At 45.4% G+C, this 20,174-nt stretch overlaps 1 protein-coding gene across 1 annotated transcript in view; it reads right to left on the bottom strand.

Annotated features, from left to right (window-relative positions):
* The window catches only part of LOC140393168 (cubilin-like), a 367,012-nt gene that overhangs the window by 282,337 nt on the left and 64,501 nt on the right, over positions 1–20,174 (bottom strand). The window contains exons 10-11 of the mRNA XM_072479292.1: positions 5,077–5,285; positions 2,470–2,626 (exon numbers count right to left, since the gene is read on the bottom strand). Of these exons, the coding sequence (XP_072335393.1) occupies positions 2,470–2,626; positions 5,077–5,158 (239 nt within the window). The 5' untranslated portion in view covers positions 5,159–5,285. The remainder of the gene's footprint in view (positions 1–2,469; positions 2,627–5,076; positions 5,286–20,174) is intronic.

The following is a 20,174-nucleotide window of genomic DNA, read 5'->3' as shown; positions in this document are numbered from 1 at the left end:
AATGGAAGGTGTGGACTCTTGGGGCTTGGGAGGCCGAGGGTGAAGAAATTCTCATTCTTTACGCATGTCCACTGGGGGTATTCCCGGATTTCTTTCTTTGTGCTGGATAAGAGGTTGCTGGTGGATCTAGTTGGGACGCAATATTCGGCGAGCGTGGTCTCAGACCATGTGGCACACATGGTGCGCTTACTCATGGAAAGAGGGGTTTTCAGTGCTGCAGGTTAAATGTGGGGCTGTTGACTGATGAGGGGGTCTGCAAAGGGATAGAGGTGGCTATACGAAATTATGCGGAGTTAAATGAGACGGAAGAGGTTTCCGCCTCAGTAGTGTGGGAAGCGCTGAACGTGGTGATCAGGGGAAGTTCATTTTGATCCAAGTGCATAAAGGGAAGGGGGAGTGGCTAGAAAGGCAAACATTAGTGGAGGCCATTCTGGAAGTGGATCAGAGGTACTCGGTGGCCCCTGAGGAGGCGTTGCTAAAGGAGAGGAGGAAGTTCCAGATGTGGGCGGTGCGCAAGGGAACTGGCGAATCACGTCCACGTGTTTTGGGTTTCCCGAAGTTGGAATGAGTTTTGAGAGGCCTTTGCGGGAACTATGTCGAAGGTGCTGGGGGTAAAGGTGGCTCCGAGTACATGGGTGGCTAGTTTGTGATCAGAGGCGCAGATGAGGGGTTCTTAATCAGGGGCTGGTTTAATAGCCCGTACCAGCCTCCCCGAACAGGTGCCGGAATGTGGCGACTAGGGGCTTTTCACAGTAACTTCATTCGAAGCCTACTTGTGATAATAAGTGATTTTCATTTCATTTCCTTTCATTTCATTTCATTTCTTGAGGTGGAGGTTGTTCATCGACCTCTTTAAAGAGTGGTGAAATGTCAAGGGGAGGGGTGGGGAGGGGTTGTCAGAAAATTCCAGCCTTTGTCTACTTTGAACAAAATGTAATTGGTTCTGAGCTGGTTCTTATTTAAAAAAAACTGGGGTCTGGTTGAGGATCATAACACAATAGATTGTCTATTTACATATTCAACATTAACCCTTTACACTACAAGATCCTCTTCCAATTCCAGTAGCTGCTGGAGTCACAGCACAGTCCCTTTAAATACCACAGGCTAAATTTAAGTGGACTTGCCTCCCATCAATTTGGGCCCTCTGATATGTGTGCAGCCGTTCAGCAATGTATTCAGCATTCTTGTAATCAGCAGGCAGCACAAGTTACACATGCTGCCTGCATCACAAGAAACAGGCAAGGATTAATTGCACATTGCAATCCGTGTCCATTATCAGACCTTATTCAATGTTTCCCTTTATGATTTTTCTGTGATTCTATGATACAGTGAGATTCTGAGTGACGCAGGCCAGAGAGGAACTGATTAGATTCATCACTCAAGTAATTCAGGATTGCAACGGGATCTTGATCAATTAGGCCAGTGGGCCGACGAATGGCAGATGGAGTTTAATTTAGATAAATGTGAGGTGATGCATTTTGGCAGATCGAATCAGGCCAGGACCTACTCAGTTAATGGTATGGTGTTGGGGAGAGTTATAGAACAAAGAGATCTAGGAGTACAGGTTCATAGCTCCTTGAAGGTGGAGTCGCAGGTGGACAGGGTGGTGAAGAAGGCATTCGGCATGCTTGGTTTCATTGGTCAGAACATTGAATACAGGAGTTGGGACGTCTTGTTGAAGTTGTACAAGACATTGGTACGGCCACACTTGGAATACTGTGTGCAGTTATGGTCACCCTATTATAGAAAGGATATTATTAAACTAGAAAGAGTGCAGAAAAGATTTACTAGGATGTTACCGGGACTTGATGGTTTGAGTTATAAGGAGAGGCTGGATAGACTGGGACTTTTTTCCCTGGAGCGTAGGAGGCTTAGGGGTGATCTTATAGAGGTCTATAAAATAATGAGGGGCATAGATAAGGTAGATAGTCAACATCTTTTCCCAAAGGTAAGGGAGTCTAAAACTAGAGGGCATAGGTTTAAGGTGAGAGATTCAGAAGGGCCCAGAGGGGCAATTTCTTCACTCAGAGGGTAGTGAGTGTCTGGAATGTGCTGCCAGAGGTAGTAGTAGAGGCGGGTACAATTGTGTCTTTTAAAAAGCATTTAGATAGTTACATGGGTAAGATGGGTATAGAGGGTTATGGGCCAAGTGCGGACAACTGGGACTAGCTTAATGGTAAAAACTGGGCGGCATGGACTGGTTGGGCCGAAGGGCCTGTTTCTATGCTGTAAACTTCTATGATTCTTCTATGAATTGTTTTCCATTCTGAAAAGTTCACGAGGCAGATCACCATGCTGATCATTTTTCACTGAAAATATATCTCTTCTGTGTGGTAGACATTAGTTTAGAAGTTCTCAACTGGAGCATGGAGTCCCTTTAAACAAATCCATTGGCCATAGTTATTAGGCGATAGATACCTCTGACATTGTCCACAGTTACAATGAGTAAGTGGTAACACTGTTACTTACTCAAAATCAACGATATGCAATCTTACTCTTCCATCATAGTCCACAAGTATATACCAAGTACATTTAGCGTTATTTGGGTAGTTCGCTGGATAATTGGGGCTGGAGAAAAATCCACTATCATCATCAAGTGTATTGCCACATTGCGGGTCTAAAAATACTGATGAAAAGAGAAAATGGCTAACATATAAAATAGGCTGTATTTTTGTCCTGCAATATTTCTCTCTCCGCTCTTCCTGAAAATTCTCTTAGCTCTGGTATTATTTGATTAGGAACATACCTCGCTTAACTCACTGATATTGTCTTTGGGATGTGACAGTTGGAACTACACACCATTATGTTTGGGATATTATACCTAAGTTTGATTTTGTTCTTTTTTCATTTTCAGAGTTTGTGAAGTCTGGAGCTCATTGGAGCCAACACCTACCAGGAAATACTACTTTGTTTGCATTCAATAGACATTATATGCAATCACCTCTGCTCAAAAGTGACATTTAGCCATCATTGGACATCACCTGCACTCAAAACTGATTATTTAGCCGTCATTTGACATTTCAAGTAGTGATCAACTAACATTATTTGTGATCAATTGACATCAACAGTGCTCTGGCAACATCACTTGTGATTGCTTACGATCATTTAAATACCTACAAAGCGCTCAGAAGCATTCAATTGATATTAAAAGCAGTCAGAGCTTATTTGTGAGTAGGTTTTGGTGATCATGACAAAACATCTTAATATGGAGCTATGATTTTTCTAGGTCCCAGCTGATGCAGTATATTATGGGTGCATTGTGTAGATTGACGCTGCACAAATCACTCGTGGAAGTTGAAACACGCTTCTGTTTTCTTCTGCACCTGTGATTTTAAGATTTCCAATGCTGAAAGATTACTTCACCTCGTCCATTCCAATCAGATCGCTATACATTTGCTAGGCTGCCTTAGCCAATCATGCCTCCAAGGTAGCAGCCCACTCTACCCCTGAATAAAGCCATTTCACATATTTCTCTTTCATAATTTTACTGGTTCCATTGAGTCTAAGTGTAAGGTGCATAGACATAATTCATGTGTATGGAGGGGACACATATTCAACATGAAAACAAAGTTATCTTGGTGGTGTGTATATGCAGCTGGTCAATACCAACTTTGCTAAGAATTTGAAATATAGTATGTTGTGTAAAGTAATTTCTCCAATTCATGTATGTCAATTACCGTGTATGTCCAAAACCTTAATTCATTCCACACAAATGCATTGAAAATAAAATATTTATACACTCGGAGAAAATTCAAAAGTACATGTTCCATGTTTTAGTTATTTGCTACAAACAGCTTCACTGGAAATTCAATCACCGGGTCCAGAATGACCAAACATCCTGAATTTTCTGGGACTGTTGCAGAATTTGCCTTCTTGTCCCACGTCCCACATCTCTTGGGATGCCGTTTGTCCCGATTTCTCAACTCATGCCATTGCCCAAACTTAGTTGGGGTCTGCGCAATCCCAGCAAGCGTGTGTAGATACAGACACGAGGGAGCAGCACTGGCTTGTGGCAACACCACTCGGCTGCCATTTGGGCTTGGAGGCAACCTGGGGGATGGGGTCCTACTCTGTTGGGGAGGTTGGAGGGTAGATTACAGCCGGATGACTGAAAGGTCAGTCTGATCCTTTCTGAATCTTTGAAAATAATCACACATACTGGGAGCGATTTTCCCAAAGGGGAACAAAGTCCCCTTGCTCATGCATTTAGCCTCGTGTTTCCAGCACTCGCAGTGCCGTGAAACACAGACTATTCAACGCAACCTGCATTTAAATGAGCTTGAACGGGAAACGCACATAGTCCGTTTTGGAGAGTGGAGAGCTCTGCTCCCCTGAACTCTCCAGTGTAGCGAGAGATCGGGAAGGCCATTTTTAAAGTCGTCCCGATCTCCAAGGCCCTCAAAACAATCCCCAAACCCAATCCCCAACACCCATGCCAGGCAACCATGGCCAGCTTGGCACCCTGGCAGTGCTTATGCCAGCTGGAAGTACCAAGTGGGTATCTTGGCACTGCCAGGCTGGCACCCAGGTGGAACTGCCAAGGTGCTAGGCTGGCATTGCCAAGGTACCCAGGTGGCACCGACAGTGCCAGGGCATCACCTTGCCCAAAGGACCTGCAGCTGGGCACCTCTGATCTCCTTGGAGACCCCCACCAATGTTGTTCCGTCTGGCCCTTGCTTGTGGGGACCAATGCTGAAAGGCACTCGCCCGAGGTCTCCCAGGTGAAGGGGATGAATCCCAAAGCCTCAGGTACCTTGGGAAACTGCACACTAGAGTGATGCTATCTGTCTCGCTCTAATTTTCAGATTTGTTAAAAAGTGATCCTGCCCATTGTGGGTGGGATTCACATCGCAACGTCGTGCGAGATTGCGTTGTAGAGTGGAGAGCTCTGCTCCCCGGAACTCCCCATTGTAACATGCCGGGAGCAGAGTCTACTGGCTTTCATCGGCCATGCTGCGCCGTGGAGAGCTGCTTTTCCGGCACAGCGTGGCCGTTGGATTGCGACCCAAAATCCTTTCCATACCATTCTAATTTCAACTGCAGTGAACTGATTTAGAGAAGTGATTTAATACTTACTTTCATCTGACGACGATTCGTGGTATTTTGCAATGAAACCAGGACCAGTATTTTGGGAATCAGATTGAAAATAAACAGTCATAGCGTTGGATGATGATGTAAATTTCTGGTTTGATCCAGTGCATATTGTGGAAAGCACAGGAGAATTTGTTGAAGGCCCATCATGAATTTTAAGATAATCGTTTGAGCAACCTGGTGAAACTTCCAACCTGCACAAAGAATGTATTATTTAAAACATAAAATGCTGGATAAACTCAACAGGCTTTGCATGGCAAGATCCATGGCAAGAAACAGAGTTAATGTTTCAGATCTAAATGTATTTAGAATTTATTTTCCATTTTTCATTAACAACTTCCTTCATAAACCCTGCACCATTTATCCGGGACGGGATTCTCCGGCCTCCCAGCCACGCGTTACTCAGTGGTGGGAGGTGGCGCGCTGTTCACTGTCAATGTGAATTCCCATTGAAGCCACCCCACATCGCCGGGAAACCCCCAGCGGGGGTGCACTGCCGGCGGGACCAGAGAATCCCGCTGCCAGAGAACAGCCGAAGAATTCCAGCCCGGATATCGATTCAAAACATAGGGAAGCATGGAACGAGGATGGACCATCTAATTATTCAGCCCCAATCTTTCCACAACTCAAACACTCAGATGAATGCTACATCATTTATTTTATTACCTGAGGAAGGAACAAGAGAAGCTGGACTGGTCGTCCTCAAAGTAGAATGGTTTAAGATGGGATTTGATAGAGGTGCTTACAATTATGAAGGGTTTTGATGGGCTAAAACGTGAGAACTGTTTCCAGTAGGGTCAGTGGCTAGAAGGAATAAGTTTAAAGATGATTGGCAAAAATAAACTGAGGTGCGATGAGGAAAAATTATTTCACAAGATGAATTGTTCTGGTCTAAAATGCATGGCCTAAAAGGATGGTAGTAGCTGATTCAATAATAACTTTCAAAAGGATGTTATATAAATATTTGAAGGGAATGATTTGAAAGGCTCTGGGGACAGAGTAGGGACTGAGGCAAATTGGACAGCTCTTTCAAAGAGCCAGCAGGGACACGTGGCTGAATGGTTTTCTTCTGTGCAGTAAGATTCTGTGGCTATAAAGTTTGGCTATTCAGTAGTTTCGGCTCCGGAGATAACAGAGGAGGAAATTTGTGACATCAGTCAGTGTGTAGCGCTGATATCTATGCCAGTGCTTGAATTTTCAATCTGGCCGCTCTAGATATGACCCATTCTGAAACCTGAACTGCTAAGCATGTTTTCTGTAGCAGCAAGGATTCCCCCCATCAATGGTATTCAAAGAGTCCATCATCGACTCTCGGGATTAGTTACAAATTTACTTTTATTGGATCTCACTGAGTTTGTAGGAATGGTTGGCGGTTTGAAGAGTTGTCTAAAGTTGGTGAAGTTGACAATGAGTTGTGATGATAATGGAAAAGGCCTTTGTTTTGACTTTAAGGATTCGGAGCAGATCATTTTCTCTCAGTCACAGCTGCTGTAATAACCATCCAACCTTTACCTGTAACATAAGTAAGAAATGCAGGAGTGGCAGTACAGAAGAGAACCAAATGCTGTGATTCCACCACGATGCATTGGGCTGTCCCAAGCCCAGTGTGCAGCCCCATCCCAATCTGGACATGACCCTCACCAAGCTCTTTAACAATTTATTTTTAAAATATTTTCATTAAACATTTTTTATTCTTACAAAACAAATGAACACCCCAAAACCCCAAATGAACACCCCAACCCTCTTCCCCCACAACATCTGATGGTGACTGTCATAATATACATCTATGTATACAATGGAGTGCGGACAGGCAGTGATTGACACACAGGATGACCAGTAAGCACACAGAACAGAGCAGCCAATCACCAGACAGGACACGACCACTATAAAGCCAGAGGGGACCAGTTCTCCCGCTCTCTCGGGACCCAGCCTCTGAGACAGTCAGAGCTCGTGAGCTAGCCAGTGCCTGCACCATATGGTAGCTAGGTTAGTCTGGTCAGGCTAGTGTCAGGTCTCCAGTCAAATCAGCATAGTGTCAACCCACAGTTGAACATGTATAACAGTTTGGATGTTGAATAAAATGGTGTTGCATTTTATCAAGTGTTGGAGGTCTGTCTCTTGCTACACTGCATCAAGTGCGGTTTACCTCGACCCAGCCTACCAAACACATCATGGTACCAGCTGAGCGATGCTGCAAATTTGACGGACCTACCTTGAGTGAATCAGCGCTGACCAGCAAACAGCCATCCGGTGACATGGAAAACGTCCGCCCTCCTCCGCAGCTCCGCATCGCCGGCAACCTCGGTGCAAATTGGAGGACCTTCAAACAAAAGTTCCAACTCTATCTCGAAGCCACCGATCGTGAGGCCGCATCGGACGCCAGGAAAATCGTACTATTCCTCTCACAGCCGGGGCCCACACCATCCACATCTACAACTCCCTTACATTCGCTGAAGGCGAAGACAAGACAAAATTTAAAACAGTCCTACTGAAGTACGACAGCCACTGCGACATTGCGGTGAATGAGAGCTTTGAACGGTACGTTTTCCAGCAGAGGCTTCAGGGTAAGAATGAACCTTTTCAATCCTTTCTGACCCATCTCCACATCCTCGCGCAGTCATGTAACTATGACTCGACCACTGATTCCATGATCCGGGATCAGATCGTTTTCGGGGTCCACTTTGATTCCCTTCGTCAGCTGCTCCTGAAAGTCAAGCAGCTCACCCTCACCATCGCCATCGAAACGTGCGTTCTCCACGAACATGCTAACAATCGGTACTCCCACATCAGGGCGGCAGAAAAGGCAAAGCTAACCTCCCACGAGGCGGAATGGGTGCAGCCCATCGCACAAATGCAGGGCCTAAGTATCGACGAGAGTGGTCATTCCGCACGCGTTTCCGGGCCCCTGCACATGCGTGCCACGACCGAGGGGACGGCGAGACCGACGACCAGACTGCGCAGGTGTGTACGCCGTTTGACCGCACTGCGCATGCGCGATGGCGCACGGAACGCGCTGAAGTTGGCGTCATGATGTGTCCGAATTGTGGCTCCGCCCATTTAAAGCGGCAATGTCTGGCAAAATCATGACGGTGTCTACAGTGTGGCAAGCTTGGCCACTACGCAGCCCTTTACAGATCTGCTCCACTGCCCAGCATTCAGCGATCCCAGCCACGGCGCAGAAGTGTCCGTTCAATACAGCAGACCATGCCAGACTCCGACCCTGAGAGCCCAACAGATCCTGATGCTGCGTGCCTCAAATCTCCATACCGGGTGGGCATCATTACGAAGCATGCGTTGCCTTTCTCCAAGACAGCGACGCACCTCCCAATCCTCAGTGTGGATCCCGACGATGAGTGGTGTGCTGTCCTCACAGTCAACAAGGCTCACATCCGGTTCAAACTGGACACCGGCGCATCGGCAAACCTCATCTCCAAATCCGATCTCGACACCATCCTCGTCAGACCAAGCATTCTTCCACCGGCCTGCCAGCTCCGTGACTACAATGGCAATGCAATAGCTGCCAGTGGCTCATGCCAAATCGGGAGTTTCTAATAAGTCATTTAAAGCGACACTGCGATTTGAGAACGTGAGACCTGACAGAGCATCCCTCCTCGGTGCTCGAGCCTGCAAACTCCTGAACTTGGTTCAGCGAGTCCACAAGATGTCATCCTCACAGGCGACGGCCTCACCTGATGAGAACGTCCAGGCTGAAATTGATGACATCATCACGCAGTACCACAGCGTGTTCGACGGAATGGGCACACTCCCATACCGATACAAAATCCTGCTCAAACCGAACGCCACCCCTGTGATCCATGCACCACGTCGGGTGCCGGCACCCCTCAAGGACCGCCTCAAGCAGCAGTTACAGGACCTCCAGGACCAGGGCATCATATCAAAGGTCACAGAACCCACGGACTGGGTCAGCTCCATGGTCTGCGTCAAGAAGCCGTCAGGGGAGCTTCGAATCTGCACGACCCCAAGGATTTAAACCGCGACATCAAGAGGGAGCATTACCCGATACCAAAACGAGAGGAGTTGACCAGCGACATGGCTCATGCCAAACTCTTTACAAAGCTGGACGCCTCCAAGGGGTTCTGCCAAATACAGCTGGATGCATCCAGTCGCAAGCTGTGCACATTCAATACCCCATTCGGTCGCTACTGCTACATCATCTCTGCCTCAGAGGTATTTCACCGCTTCATGGAACAGATGATGGAGGGTATCGAGGGGGTGTGCGTGTATGCTGACGATGTCATAATCTGGTCCACAACTCCTCAAGAACACATCGATCGCTTCAAGCAGGTATTCCACAGAATCCATGAGCATGGCCTCCGACTCAACAGAGCCAAGTGCTCGTTCGGTCAATCAGAAATCAAATTCCTTGGTGACCATATCTCGCAGCAAGGCGTGCGGCCAGATGCTGAAAGGTCTCGGTGATCAACGCCATGAAGACCCCCGAGGACAAGAAGGCGGTCCTCCGCTTTCTAGGGTTGGTCAACTTTCTCGGGAAGTTCATTCCCAACGTGGCGACACACACCACAGCCCTCCGCCATCTCATCAAAAAGTCGACGGAATTCCAGTGGCTGCCCGCTCATGAGAACGAATGGCGTGAGCTCAGGGCAAAACTCACCACAGCCCCGGTTCTGCCGTTCTTCGACCCGACCAAAGAGACCAAAATATCCACCGACGCGAGACAGGACAGTATTGGGGCGGTCCTCCTCCAATGGGTTGACTCCTCCTCATGGGCCCCAGTTGCGTCTGCCTCCAGAGTCATGACGCCCACTGAGCAACGGTATGCTCCGATCGAGAAGGAATGCCTGGGCCTCCTAACGAGAAACGACAAATTTCACGACTATGTGTATGGCCTGCCTAAATTCACGGTTGAGACGGACCACAGGCCACTAGTCCACATAATCCAGAAGGATTTGAATGACATGATGCCTCGGTTACAACAAATCCTTCTCAAGCTACGCCGCTATGATTTTGAACTTGTCTACACGCCAGGCAAAGAACTCACTGTTGCAGATGCCCTTTCCAGGTCTATCACCACACCGTGTGAACAAACTGACTTTGTCTGCCAAATCGATGCGCAGGTGCAATTGTGTGCCTCCAACCTTCCGGCCACTGATAAGAGAGTCATCCAAATTCGTGAGGAAACGGCCAAGGTGTTACAGCGTGTGATGCAGCACCTCACGAATGGCTGGCAGAAGGGACAGTGTCCCCAGTTTTACAACGTCATGGACGACCTGACGGTGGTGGACGGCATCCTCATGAAGCTCGATAGGATTGTGATTCCGCAGAGCATGCGAGCTATGGTGATCGGCCAACTCCATGAGGGTCACTTGGGGGTCGAGAAATGTCGACGCAGAGCTCGAGAGGCGGTCTATTGGCCGGGCATCAGCCAGGATGTTGCCAACACGGTCCTCAACTGCCCCACATGTCAGAAATTTCAGCCAGCTCAACCCAGAGAAACTCTGCAGCAACATGAGATAGTGACCTCCCCATGGTCCAAAGTCGGTGTCAACCTCTTACATGCCAAGGGGCGTGACTATGTCCTCCTGGTCGACTACTTCTCCAATTACCCTGAAGTGGTGAAACTGTCCGACCTCACGTCGAAGGCAGACATTAAAGCATGCAAAGAAACGTTTGCCAGGCATGGGATACCGCTCACGGTGATGAGTGACAACGGTCCCTGTTTTTACAGCCAGGAATGGTCTGATTTTGCCCACCTATACAACTTTCGTCACGTAACCTCCAGCCCCTACTACCCGCAGTCAAACGGGAAGGCCGAAAAAGGGGTCCATATCGTCAAGAGATTACTATTCAAGGCTGCAGGCTCAGGCTGCGACTTCAACCTGGCGCCGCTGGCATACAGTGCAACCCCGCTGTCCACTGGGTTGTCTCCCGCGCAGATGCTCATGAATCGCACTCTGCGAACCACGGTTCCAGCCATCTATGTTCCAGACCTTGACCACCTCTCAGTCATACAAAAGATGCAGCAGTCTCGGGCCCAACAGAAATCAGTATACGACGCTCATGCCACGGATCTCCCTGAGCTGGTCCCAACTGATCGTGTTCATGTGCAGTTGCCTGACGGCGGCTGGTCCGCCACAGCTGTGGTGGTCAAGCAAGTGGCCCCGAGATCGTTCCTCGTCCGCATGGCTGATGGCTCCTTCCTACGGCGCAACAGACGGGCGCTGCGCAGAGTTCCACGCCCGCCACCTAACCATGATGTCCCACCTCACACAATGCTTCCTCCGGACGTGCCCTACAACGAGGCCACCGATCTACCAGCTGTTATAGGCGAGGCTTTTCAAAACCCCAAAATGTATCATGGAGTTCAACCCACCTCTCCCTTTAATGGATTTGTTGCTTTTCCGAGCACACGGCTTTTTCCCTAGGTGTGGGATTACAATTATGGACATGTGGGTTTGTAAACACAAAACACTGTTTATTCCATGAACTCAACTTAACACCTTAAATAAACATTGGATCTCTTAAAACCCCTTACTTCAAAGATTACTCAGAAAATATTGCAACAGTAAATACTTCCTTAAAATGTTCCTTCAAACTTCCAAGAGACCGAACACCCTTAAACAGTATCACATCAGGTTGAAGGATATATATATATTTTGTAGAATGGCAGAGACTGTCGCAAACTGGCTTTCTACTTTTAAACTGCTCTCAGCAAAACCAGCCAGGCACTTTTTAGCTGCTCTCAGCAAAACCAAACTGCAAAACTTGCAGCTCCCTGGAAACACATAGACACTGCTTTTAAACTGAAACTAAAAACCTGCAAAACACAGACTGCAAAATGGCTGAACTAAAGCCCAGCCCCACCCACTCACTGACATTACTGTTTTCTTAAAGGTACATTGCTTACACATCCATTCCACGCCCGCCACCTAACCATGATGTCCCGCCTCACACAATGCTTCCTCTGGACGTGCCCTATCACGAGGCCACCGATCTACCAGCAATTCTGCCATCCTCTGCCACCACCGCATTGGCGGCGGTCCCACCTATCTAAGTGCAGGTGGCCCATAATCCGCCCTTGAGGCGGTCAACCAGAATTCATCGCCAGCCGCAGCAACTCAACTTATAGACTGAACTTTTGCATAACTGTGTTATGACCTTATCGTTTTGACCTCTGTAAATATCATTGTTACCGTTTCATCTGCCCTATATCTGCACTAGCGACACCTTCCTGTGTACATAAGGTCATTTTTGCACATTCTGTATGTAGTCACGCACATATACACAGCCACACGCACATGCACCTTGTCATGTGAGAGTACCTTTAAGACATGGATGTTTAAGCAATGTACCTTTAAGAAAACAGTGATGTCAGAGAGTGGGTGGAGCTGGGCTTTAGATCAGCCATTTTGAAGTTTGAGTTTGGGAAAAGCAGCTTGTGTGTGTCTGTGTGTTTCCAGAGAGCTGCAGTTTGGAAAGAGCTTGGGAGTGTCTGTGTTTGCAGTGAGCTGGATTTCTGCCATGAAAGACTATCTCTGGATCATTTGGGTGATTTCAACTCATAATAGTAAAGCCTTTAACCTGATGTGATTCTGTTTAAAGGTGTTAAGTCTCTTGGAAGTTTGAAGGAACATTTTGAGGAATTATTTACTGTTGCAATATTTTCTGAGTTATCTTTGATGTAAGGGGTATTAAGAGCTCCAATGTTTATTTAAGATGTTAAGTTGAGTTCATGGAATAAACAGTGTTTTGTGCTTAAAAACCCACGTGTCCATAATTGTAATCCCACTCCTAGGGAATAAGCCATGTGCTAGGAAAAGCAACAATACATTAAAGTGGAAGGTTGGTTCAACTCCATGATACATTTTGGGGTTCTGAAAATACCTCGCCCATATCAATTGGGGGCTCGAGGGGGATAAAAGTCTAACTATTGGATTGGCTTTTGTGACCTGAAAGACAGTGAAGGATTGTTGCTTTTCCGGTGTGGTATTTTTGTTTAAGTGGGGAGTGTGTTGTGGACAATGGCTCTTTCAGAGGCTCAGATGTTTTTGGGGGTGGAGACTGTCAGACACAGTACTTTACGGACAGAGATGTAAAGCAGGCTGTTGGGTATGGCAAAAACAATGCAATTAACATTACCTGACAAAATGCGAAAAGATGAGGTAATTATGCCGGTGGTTAAGCATTTAAAGTTGCCTGAGGTAAAGTTTGACTCATGGGAAATGGCAAAAATTCAGTTGCAAAGATTTAAAGCGGCTTGAATGCGAAAGCGAGAGAGCGGAAAAAGAAAGAGAAAGAGATAGAGAGGAAAAAGAAAAGGAGAGAGAAGAAAGAAACAAAGAAAGAGATAGAGAGGAAAGGGAAAAAGAGAGAGTTTGAACTTCGGAAAATGGCTCTGAAACATAAAAATCAGTTAAAATTGGCAGACGCAAAGGGACACGTACAGTTGGAGGAGGTGGATGAGGATAATGAGACACAGTGTCATAGTCGAAGACGTGGTGGGGATCTATTTAAACATGTCCAAACATTACCAAGGTTTGACGAGAAGGAGGTAGAAGCCTTTTTCATTTCATTTGAGAAGGTAGCTAAACAAATGCAATGGCCACAGGACATGTGGGTATTACTGATTCAAACAAAGCTGGTAGGTAGGGCTAGTGAAGTGTTTGCATCACTACCGGAGGAGGTATCTGGAACGTATGAGGAGGTGAAGAAATCCATCTTAAGTGCATATGAGCTAGTGCCTGAAGCTTACAGACAATGGTTTAGAAATTTAAGGAAAGAATTTGGTCAAACATACATGGAGTTTGAAAGGCTCAAACAGAGTAATTTTGATAGGTGGATAAGGGCTTTGAAAATAGACCAAACTTATGAAGCTCTCAGAGATATTATATTTTTGGAGGAGTTTAACAATTCAATTCCTAATGTAGTGAGAACTCATGTGGAAGAACAGAGAGTTAAAACTGCGAGATTAGCAGCGGAAATGGCAGATGATTATGAATTAGTTCATAAATCAAATATTGGTTTCCGACATCAGTTTCAGCCGGTGAGGGATAGAAACTGGGGACATGAGAAATACTCAAGTGGGAAAGGTAAAGGTGATCTGATGGGAGAAAATAAAGAGAGTGTACCTCAGATTAAAAAAGAAAGCCAGGAGGGTGGAAAAATGAAAAGTTTCAGATGTTTTCACTGTAATAAACTAGGCCATGTAAAGTCACAGTGTTGGTGGTTGAAGAAAAGCACTGGGAAGGCTGATGTGGTAAAACAGGATAAGACAGTGGGGTTTGTTAAAGTGGGAAAGGAAAGCCCAAGGGAAGTGAAGGAGGTGCAAACGATTGTACAGCCTGTTCAAGAAGTAATTGTTAAGAAGGTGCCAGATGTATTTAAAGAATTTACTTGTGTGGGTAAAGTTTACTCATGTGTATCAGGAGGAGCAGGTAAAGAAGTCACAATTTTAAGAGATACAGGGGCTAGTCAACATTTAATGGTAAAAGATGAGGAATTACGTAGTTTGGGAAGAATGTTGCCAGAAAAGGATTTGATATATGGAATTCAGGGTGAGAGGAGTAATGTTCCATGATACAAGGTAAGGTTGGAAAGTCCAGTGAAGAGTGGTGAAGTGGTAGTAGGAGTAATAGATAAATTATCTTGTCCAGGAATACAGTTTACCTTGGGTAATGATATAGCTGGATCGCAGGTGGGAGTGATGCCTACTGTGGTTGATAAGCCAGTGAAAAATCAGACAACTGAAGGGTTTAAGGACGAATATCCTGGTATTTTTCCGGATTGTGCAGTAACAAGGTCACAAAGTCACAGGTTAAGACAAGAGGAGAAATCAAAGAGTGAAGATGAAGTTGAAGTGCAATTATCAGAAACGATTTTTGATCAGATGATTGAAAAAGAACAAGAACAGGTGGAGGATGAGGCGGATATTTTGAGTTCAGGAAAATTGGCGGAGTTACAACAGAAAGATGTAGAAATAAAACGGATCTATCAGAAAGCATATACGGAAGAGGAATCTGAGAGTATACCAGAGTGTCATTACCGTAAAAGTGATGTCTTGATGACGAAATGGAGACCTTTACATATGCAGGTGGATGAAAAGTGGGCAGATGTTCATCAAGTCATATTGCCGGTAGGGTATAGAAAGGAGGTGTTGCGAGTTGCACATGAGGTACCAGTGGGAGGTCATTTGGGAATAAGGAAAACTCAAGCTAAAATCCAGAAACATTTTTATTGGCCTGGACTACATAAAGATGTAGTTAAATTTTGTCAATCACGTCACACATGTCAAGTGATAAGGAAACCTCAAGCAGTGATAAAACCAGCACCCTTAATACTCATTCCAGCATTTGAGGAACGTTTTACGAGGGTCATAATTGGTTGTGTAGGACCGCTTCCTAAAACAAAAAGTGGGAATCAATATCTTTTGATGATAATGGATGTGTCTACTAGGTTTCTAGGGGCCATTCCAGTACGTAATATTACAGCTAAAAGGATTGTGGAGGAGTTACTTAAATTCTTTACAAGATATGGACTACCCACAGAAATTCAATCGGATCAAGGATCAAATTTTACTTCAAAGTTATTCAAAGAAGTTATGGATAGCTTAGGAATAAAACAATTTAAATCAACTGCGTGCCATCCAGAATCGCAGGGTGCGTTAGAAAGGTGGCATCAGACATTAAAGACAATGTTGAGGGCGTATTGTCAAGATTATCCAGAGGATTGGGATAAAGGAATCCCATTCGTATTGTTTGCAATTAGGGATGCACCTAATGAGTCTACCAAATTTAGTACTTTTGAACTAATTTTTGGTCATGAGGTAAGAGGACCACTTAAATTGAATAAGGAGAAATTGGTGGGTGAGAAATCGGAAATTCCACTATTGGATTACGTGGCAAATTTTAGGGAACGATTAAATGGAGCAGGTGAATTGGCTAGACAACATTTGAAAGTTGCACAAAATATGATGAAACGGGTAGCTGACAAGAAATCCAAAGTTCGTAGTTTTGCCAGTGGGGATAAAGTTTTAGTGTTGTTACCAGTGGTAGATGAGCCTTTAAAAGCTAGGTTTTGTGGACCGTATCAGATTGAAAGGAGATTAAGTGAGGTGAATTATGTGGTAAAAACACCAGATAGAAGGAAGACTCACCGAGTGTGTCATGTGAATATGCTTAAAAGATACTTTGAAAGGGAAGGAGAGGAAAAGGAGGTTTTAATGATTCTAACTCAAAGTGACGAACCAAATCCAGATGACTGTGAATTTGACATACCTCAAATTAAATTGGAAAATGAGGATGTTCTTAAAAATTGGGATGAATTGTTAAGTTACCTTCCAGAGGAAAAACGAACTGACCTGAAAGAGTTATTGATATCACATGGGCAAGTTTGTAGAGATAAATTGGGAAGTACTAAAACGGCTATACATGATGGAGATGTGGGAAATACTGTTCCAATCAAACAATATCCATATATGCTTAATCCTTTAAAATTGGCACAGGTGAACAGAGAGATTGAGAGTATGCTTAAAAATGGCATAATTGAAGTGGGTTGCAGCCAATGGAGCTCACCCATAGTTATGGTACCTAAACCAGATGGTTCCCAACGGTTGTGTGTGGACTATCGAAAGGTGAATGCAGTTACAAGAATGGACTCTTATCCTATCCCACGTTTGGAGGATTGCATTGAGAAAGTGTGACAATCCGCTTTTATTTGCAAATTGGATTTACTGAAAGGTTACTGGCAAGTGCCTTTATCTGAAAGGGCAAAGGAGGTTTCAGCTTTTGTGACTCCAGATGGTATATACCAGTTCAAAGTTATGCCATTTGGCATGAAAAATGCCCCAGCAATATTTAAACGGTTAACTAATACAATTGTTTCATGATTACCCAATTGTGCGGTATACATCGACGATCTGGTAGTTTTCAGCCAGACATGGAAAGAACATTTAAAACATCTGAAGGAGTTATTCGATCGACTTCAGGAGGCGGGTTTGGTGATAAACCTAGCCAAAAGTGAATTTGAAAAAGCCGAGGTCACTTTCCTTGGCCATACAATCGGACAGGGTCAACTGGTCCCACGGGATGTGAAAACGAAAGTTATTGGGGAGTTTCCGATACCCTCGACACAACGGTAAATAATGCGATTTCTTGGTGTGAGTGGATTTTACTGGAAATTTGTACCAAATTTTAGCAGTGTGGTCGCTCCACTGACGGACTTGCTCAAGAAGCGTAACAAATTCCAGTGGACAGCGGCGTGTCAAAGTGGCTGTTGATGCGAGCGATGTGGGCGTAGGTGCGGTGCTTCTACAAGACGACGACGAAGGGCTAGAGTTGGTTATTTTTCAAAGAAATTGAATTCCCACCAGAAAACGTATTCGACGATTGAGGAGACTTTGAGTTTGATGCTGGCTTTGCAACATTTTCACATTGATGTGACCAGCAATCCATCTGACACCATTATATATACTGATCATAATCCTTTGATGTTTTTGGAGCGATTCCGGAATAACAATGCAAGGCTGTTTCGCTGGAGTTTATTGTGCAGCCATTTCATTTAAAAATAGTACATGTGGCAGGACGGGAAAATGTGATAGCCGATGCTTTGTCACGAATGTGATCAATTGAGAAGGTTTTCGGTTGGAAGAAGAAAAACAAAGAAAAATGGACTACATTATTATACTTTTGCGTGTGTTGTTTATTTTTTAAATGAAAAGGTATATTTACTTAGTGGATGGTGCAAAAGTGAAAAATGAAACCAATTTGAAGTTGACGGTTTTTGTTTTTTTCTTGGAGGAAGGTGTCATGTGAGAGTACCTTTAAGACATGGATGTTTAAGCAATGTACCTTTAATAAAACAGTGATGTCAGAGAGTGGGTGGAGCTGGGCTTTAGATCAGCCATTTTGAAGTTTGAGTTTGGGAAAAGCAGCTTGTGCGTGTCTGTGTGTTTGCAGAGAGCTGCAGTTTGGAAAGAGCTTGGGAGTGTCTGTGTTTGCAGTGAGCTGGAACACAAACTTAGGTCCAATCCCAAACTGCTCCTACACCACGAGCAGGTACCCCCACTCTATCCTATTGAAGACTTTTCCACATCGAAATCCAATATACCACTTCTTGTTCTCCCCCTCTGCCTGGGACAATAGCACATTCAGGGAGCGCCACACACTGAAAGACAATTGCCTACCCTTAACAAAACCTATTTGATCCTCCTCAACAAACTGCGATGGACACCTCTCCAACCTGAGTGGCCAGCACCTTTGCCAAAATATTTGCATTAACATTCAACAATGCAATTGGTCAGTATGACCCACACTCCATCGGGTCCTTGACCTTTTTTAATAGGAGCAAGATGGATGCCTGACTTATCGTCTCCGGGAGCGACCCCTAGGCCACCGAATCCTCAAATGCCTCCACCAATAATGACAAACTACTGCTTGCTAAAGAGAGAACCCATCCACCAGAGCACCCTTTCCCCCACTTCCAACAAACAAACAAGATCAAAAACACCCACCCAACTCTCCTGCCACATCGAAATTCCCCATCAAAAGCCAAACCCCACCCTCTTTCACCCCAACAATTACACACATTAAAAGACATTTAAGGGCATCAATCTGAAAATACCCCGATGAACAGAAACATAAAACTTTATCAAAACATTTGTCACCAACCAAACTCAAACCATTGAGTGAAATAAAGTCTCTCTTCCACTTTGGTCAATCCAGTTCCAATCTTTCTGCCTTCACATCCTCCACTGTCTCGAAGAAATGATCCCTAGAATTGTGCATAGCTCTTAGCTTCACCAGGTAGACCACTCCGAAGTGCACTCCATTCTTGTGCAGTGTTGCCTTTACCTCATTAAAGACTGCCTGCCTCTTCCACCATGTGATCCTAATGTATCCAAATCTCAGCTCCTTTCCACCTCATCTCTCGTGTCTGCTTGACCCACCTCAGCACCTTTTTCCACTGATAGCTATGGAAGGACACAATCACTGCCCTCGGCAGCTCATTCGCCCACGGTTTTAGCCGAAGCGACCAGTAGGCCCAATCCAACACCACAGGATGGGACATTGTCCTGCTCCCCCATCAACTTCTTCAGAATCGCCGACACAAACTCTGTCGGCCTAGGGCCCTCAGGCAGCCCCACAATCCCAAGTTCTGCCGCCGCAATCTCTTCTCAAGGTCCACCACCTTGGCTCCCAGGCCCTTATTTCTGTCTTCCACCTTGGCCAGTTCAGCTTCTAGCGAGGTGAGCTGGTCACTGTGGCTGGACAGTGCCTCCTGCTCCCGCACCACCTCAGTTGTTCTTCCAAGCATCACCGTTATTGAGGCCAGCAGATCCTCTTCCATTGGTTGGCACAGTAGCACTGTGGTTAGCACTGTTGCTTCAACAGCGCCAGGGTTCAGGTTTGATTCCCACTTGGGTCACTGTCTGTGCGGAGTCTGCACTTTCTCCCTGTGTCTGCGTGGGTTTCCTCTGGGTGCTCCGGTTTCCTCCCACAAGTCCCGAAAGATGTGCTTGTTAGGTGAATTGGACATTCTGAATTCTCCCTCAGTGTACCCGAACAGGCGCTGGAGTGTGGCGACTAGGGGATTTTTACAGTAACTTCATTGCAGTGTTAATGTAAGTCTACTTGTGACAATAATGAAGATTATTATTATTATTTTAAAGAATGTTTGAGCGATTCCAACATTTCCCTCCCTTGCCGTTTAAAGTGCTTATAAAACTGACGTTCAAATTCCACCAGCATCACTTCCGTCAGTGTACCAATCCATATAACTGCGGCCCCACCCAGCAAGCTTGACTCCGCCATCTTTCCCGGCAACACACCTTTCCCTGAGTTCTAGTCTCTCCCATAAGGGAAAACATCCTATTAGTATTTACCCTGTTAAGTTCCTTAAGGCTTTACATGTTTCAATACAACCACTTCTCATTCTTCTAAACTCCAAAGGGATCAGCCAATCCAACCTTTCCTTCACCCAGGAATTCAGCTCTGCTTTACTTCCAATGCAATTATGTCCTTTCCTAAGGAAACCAAAACTGTATACATTACCTCAGTTGTGGTCTCACCAACTCCCTGGACAACTGCAGCTAAATTCCTCTGCTCCAT

The sequence above is a fragment of the Scyliorhinus torazame genome, chromosome 16 (genome assembly GCF_047496885.1).
Source record: "Scyliorhinus torazame isolate Kashiwa2021f chromosome 16, sScyTor2.1, whole genome shotgun sequence".
Taxonomy (NCBI): Eukaryota; Metazoa; Chordata; class Chondrichthyes; order Carcharhiniformes; family Scyliorhinidae; genus Scyliorhinus; species Scyliorhinus torazame.
This window is presented reverse-complemented; position numbering and strand designations above follow the sequence as displayed.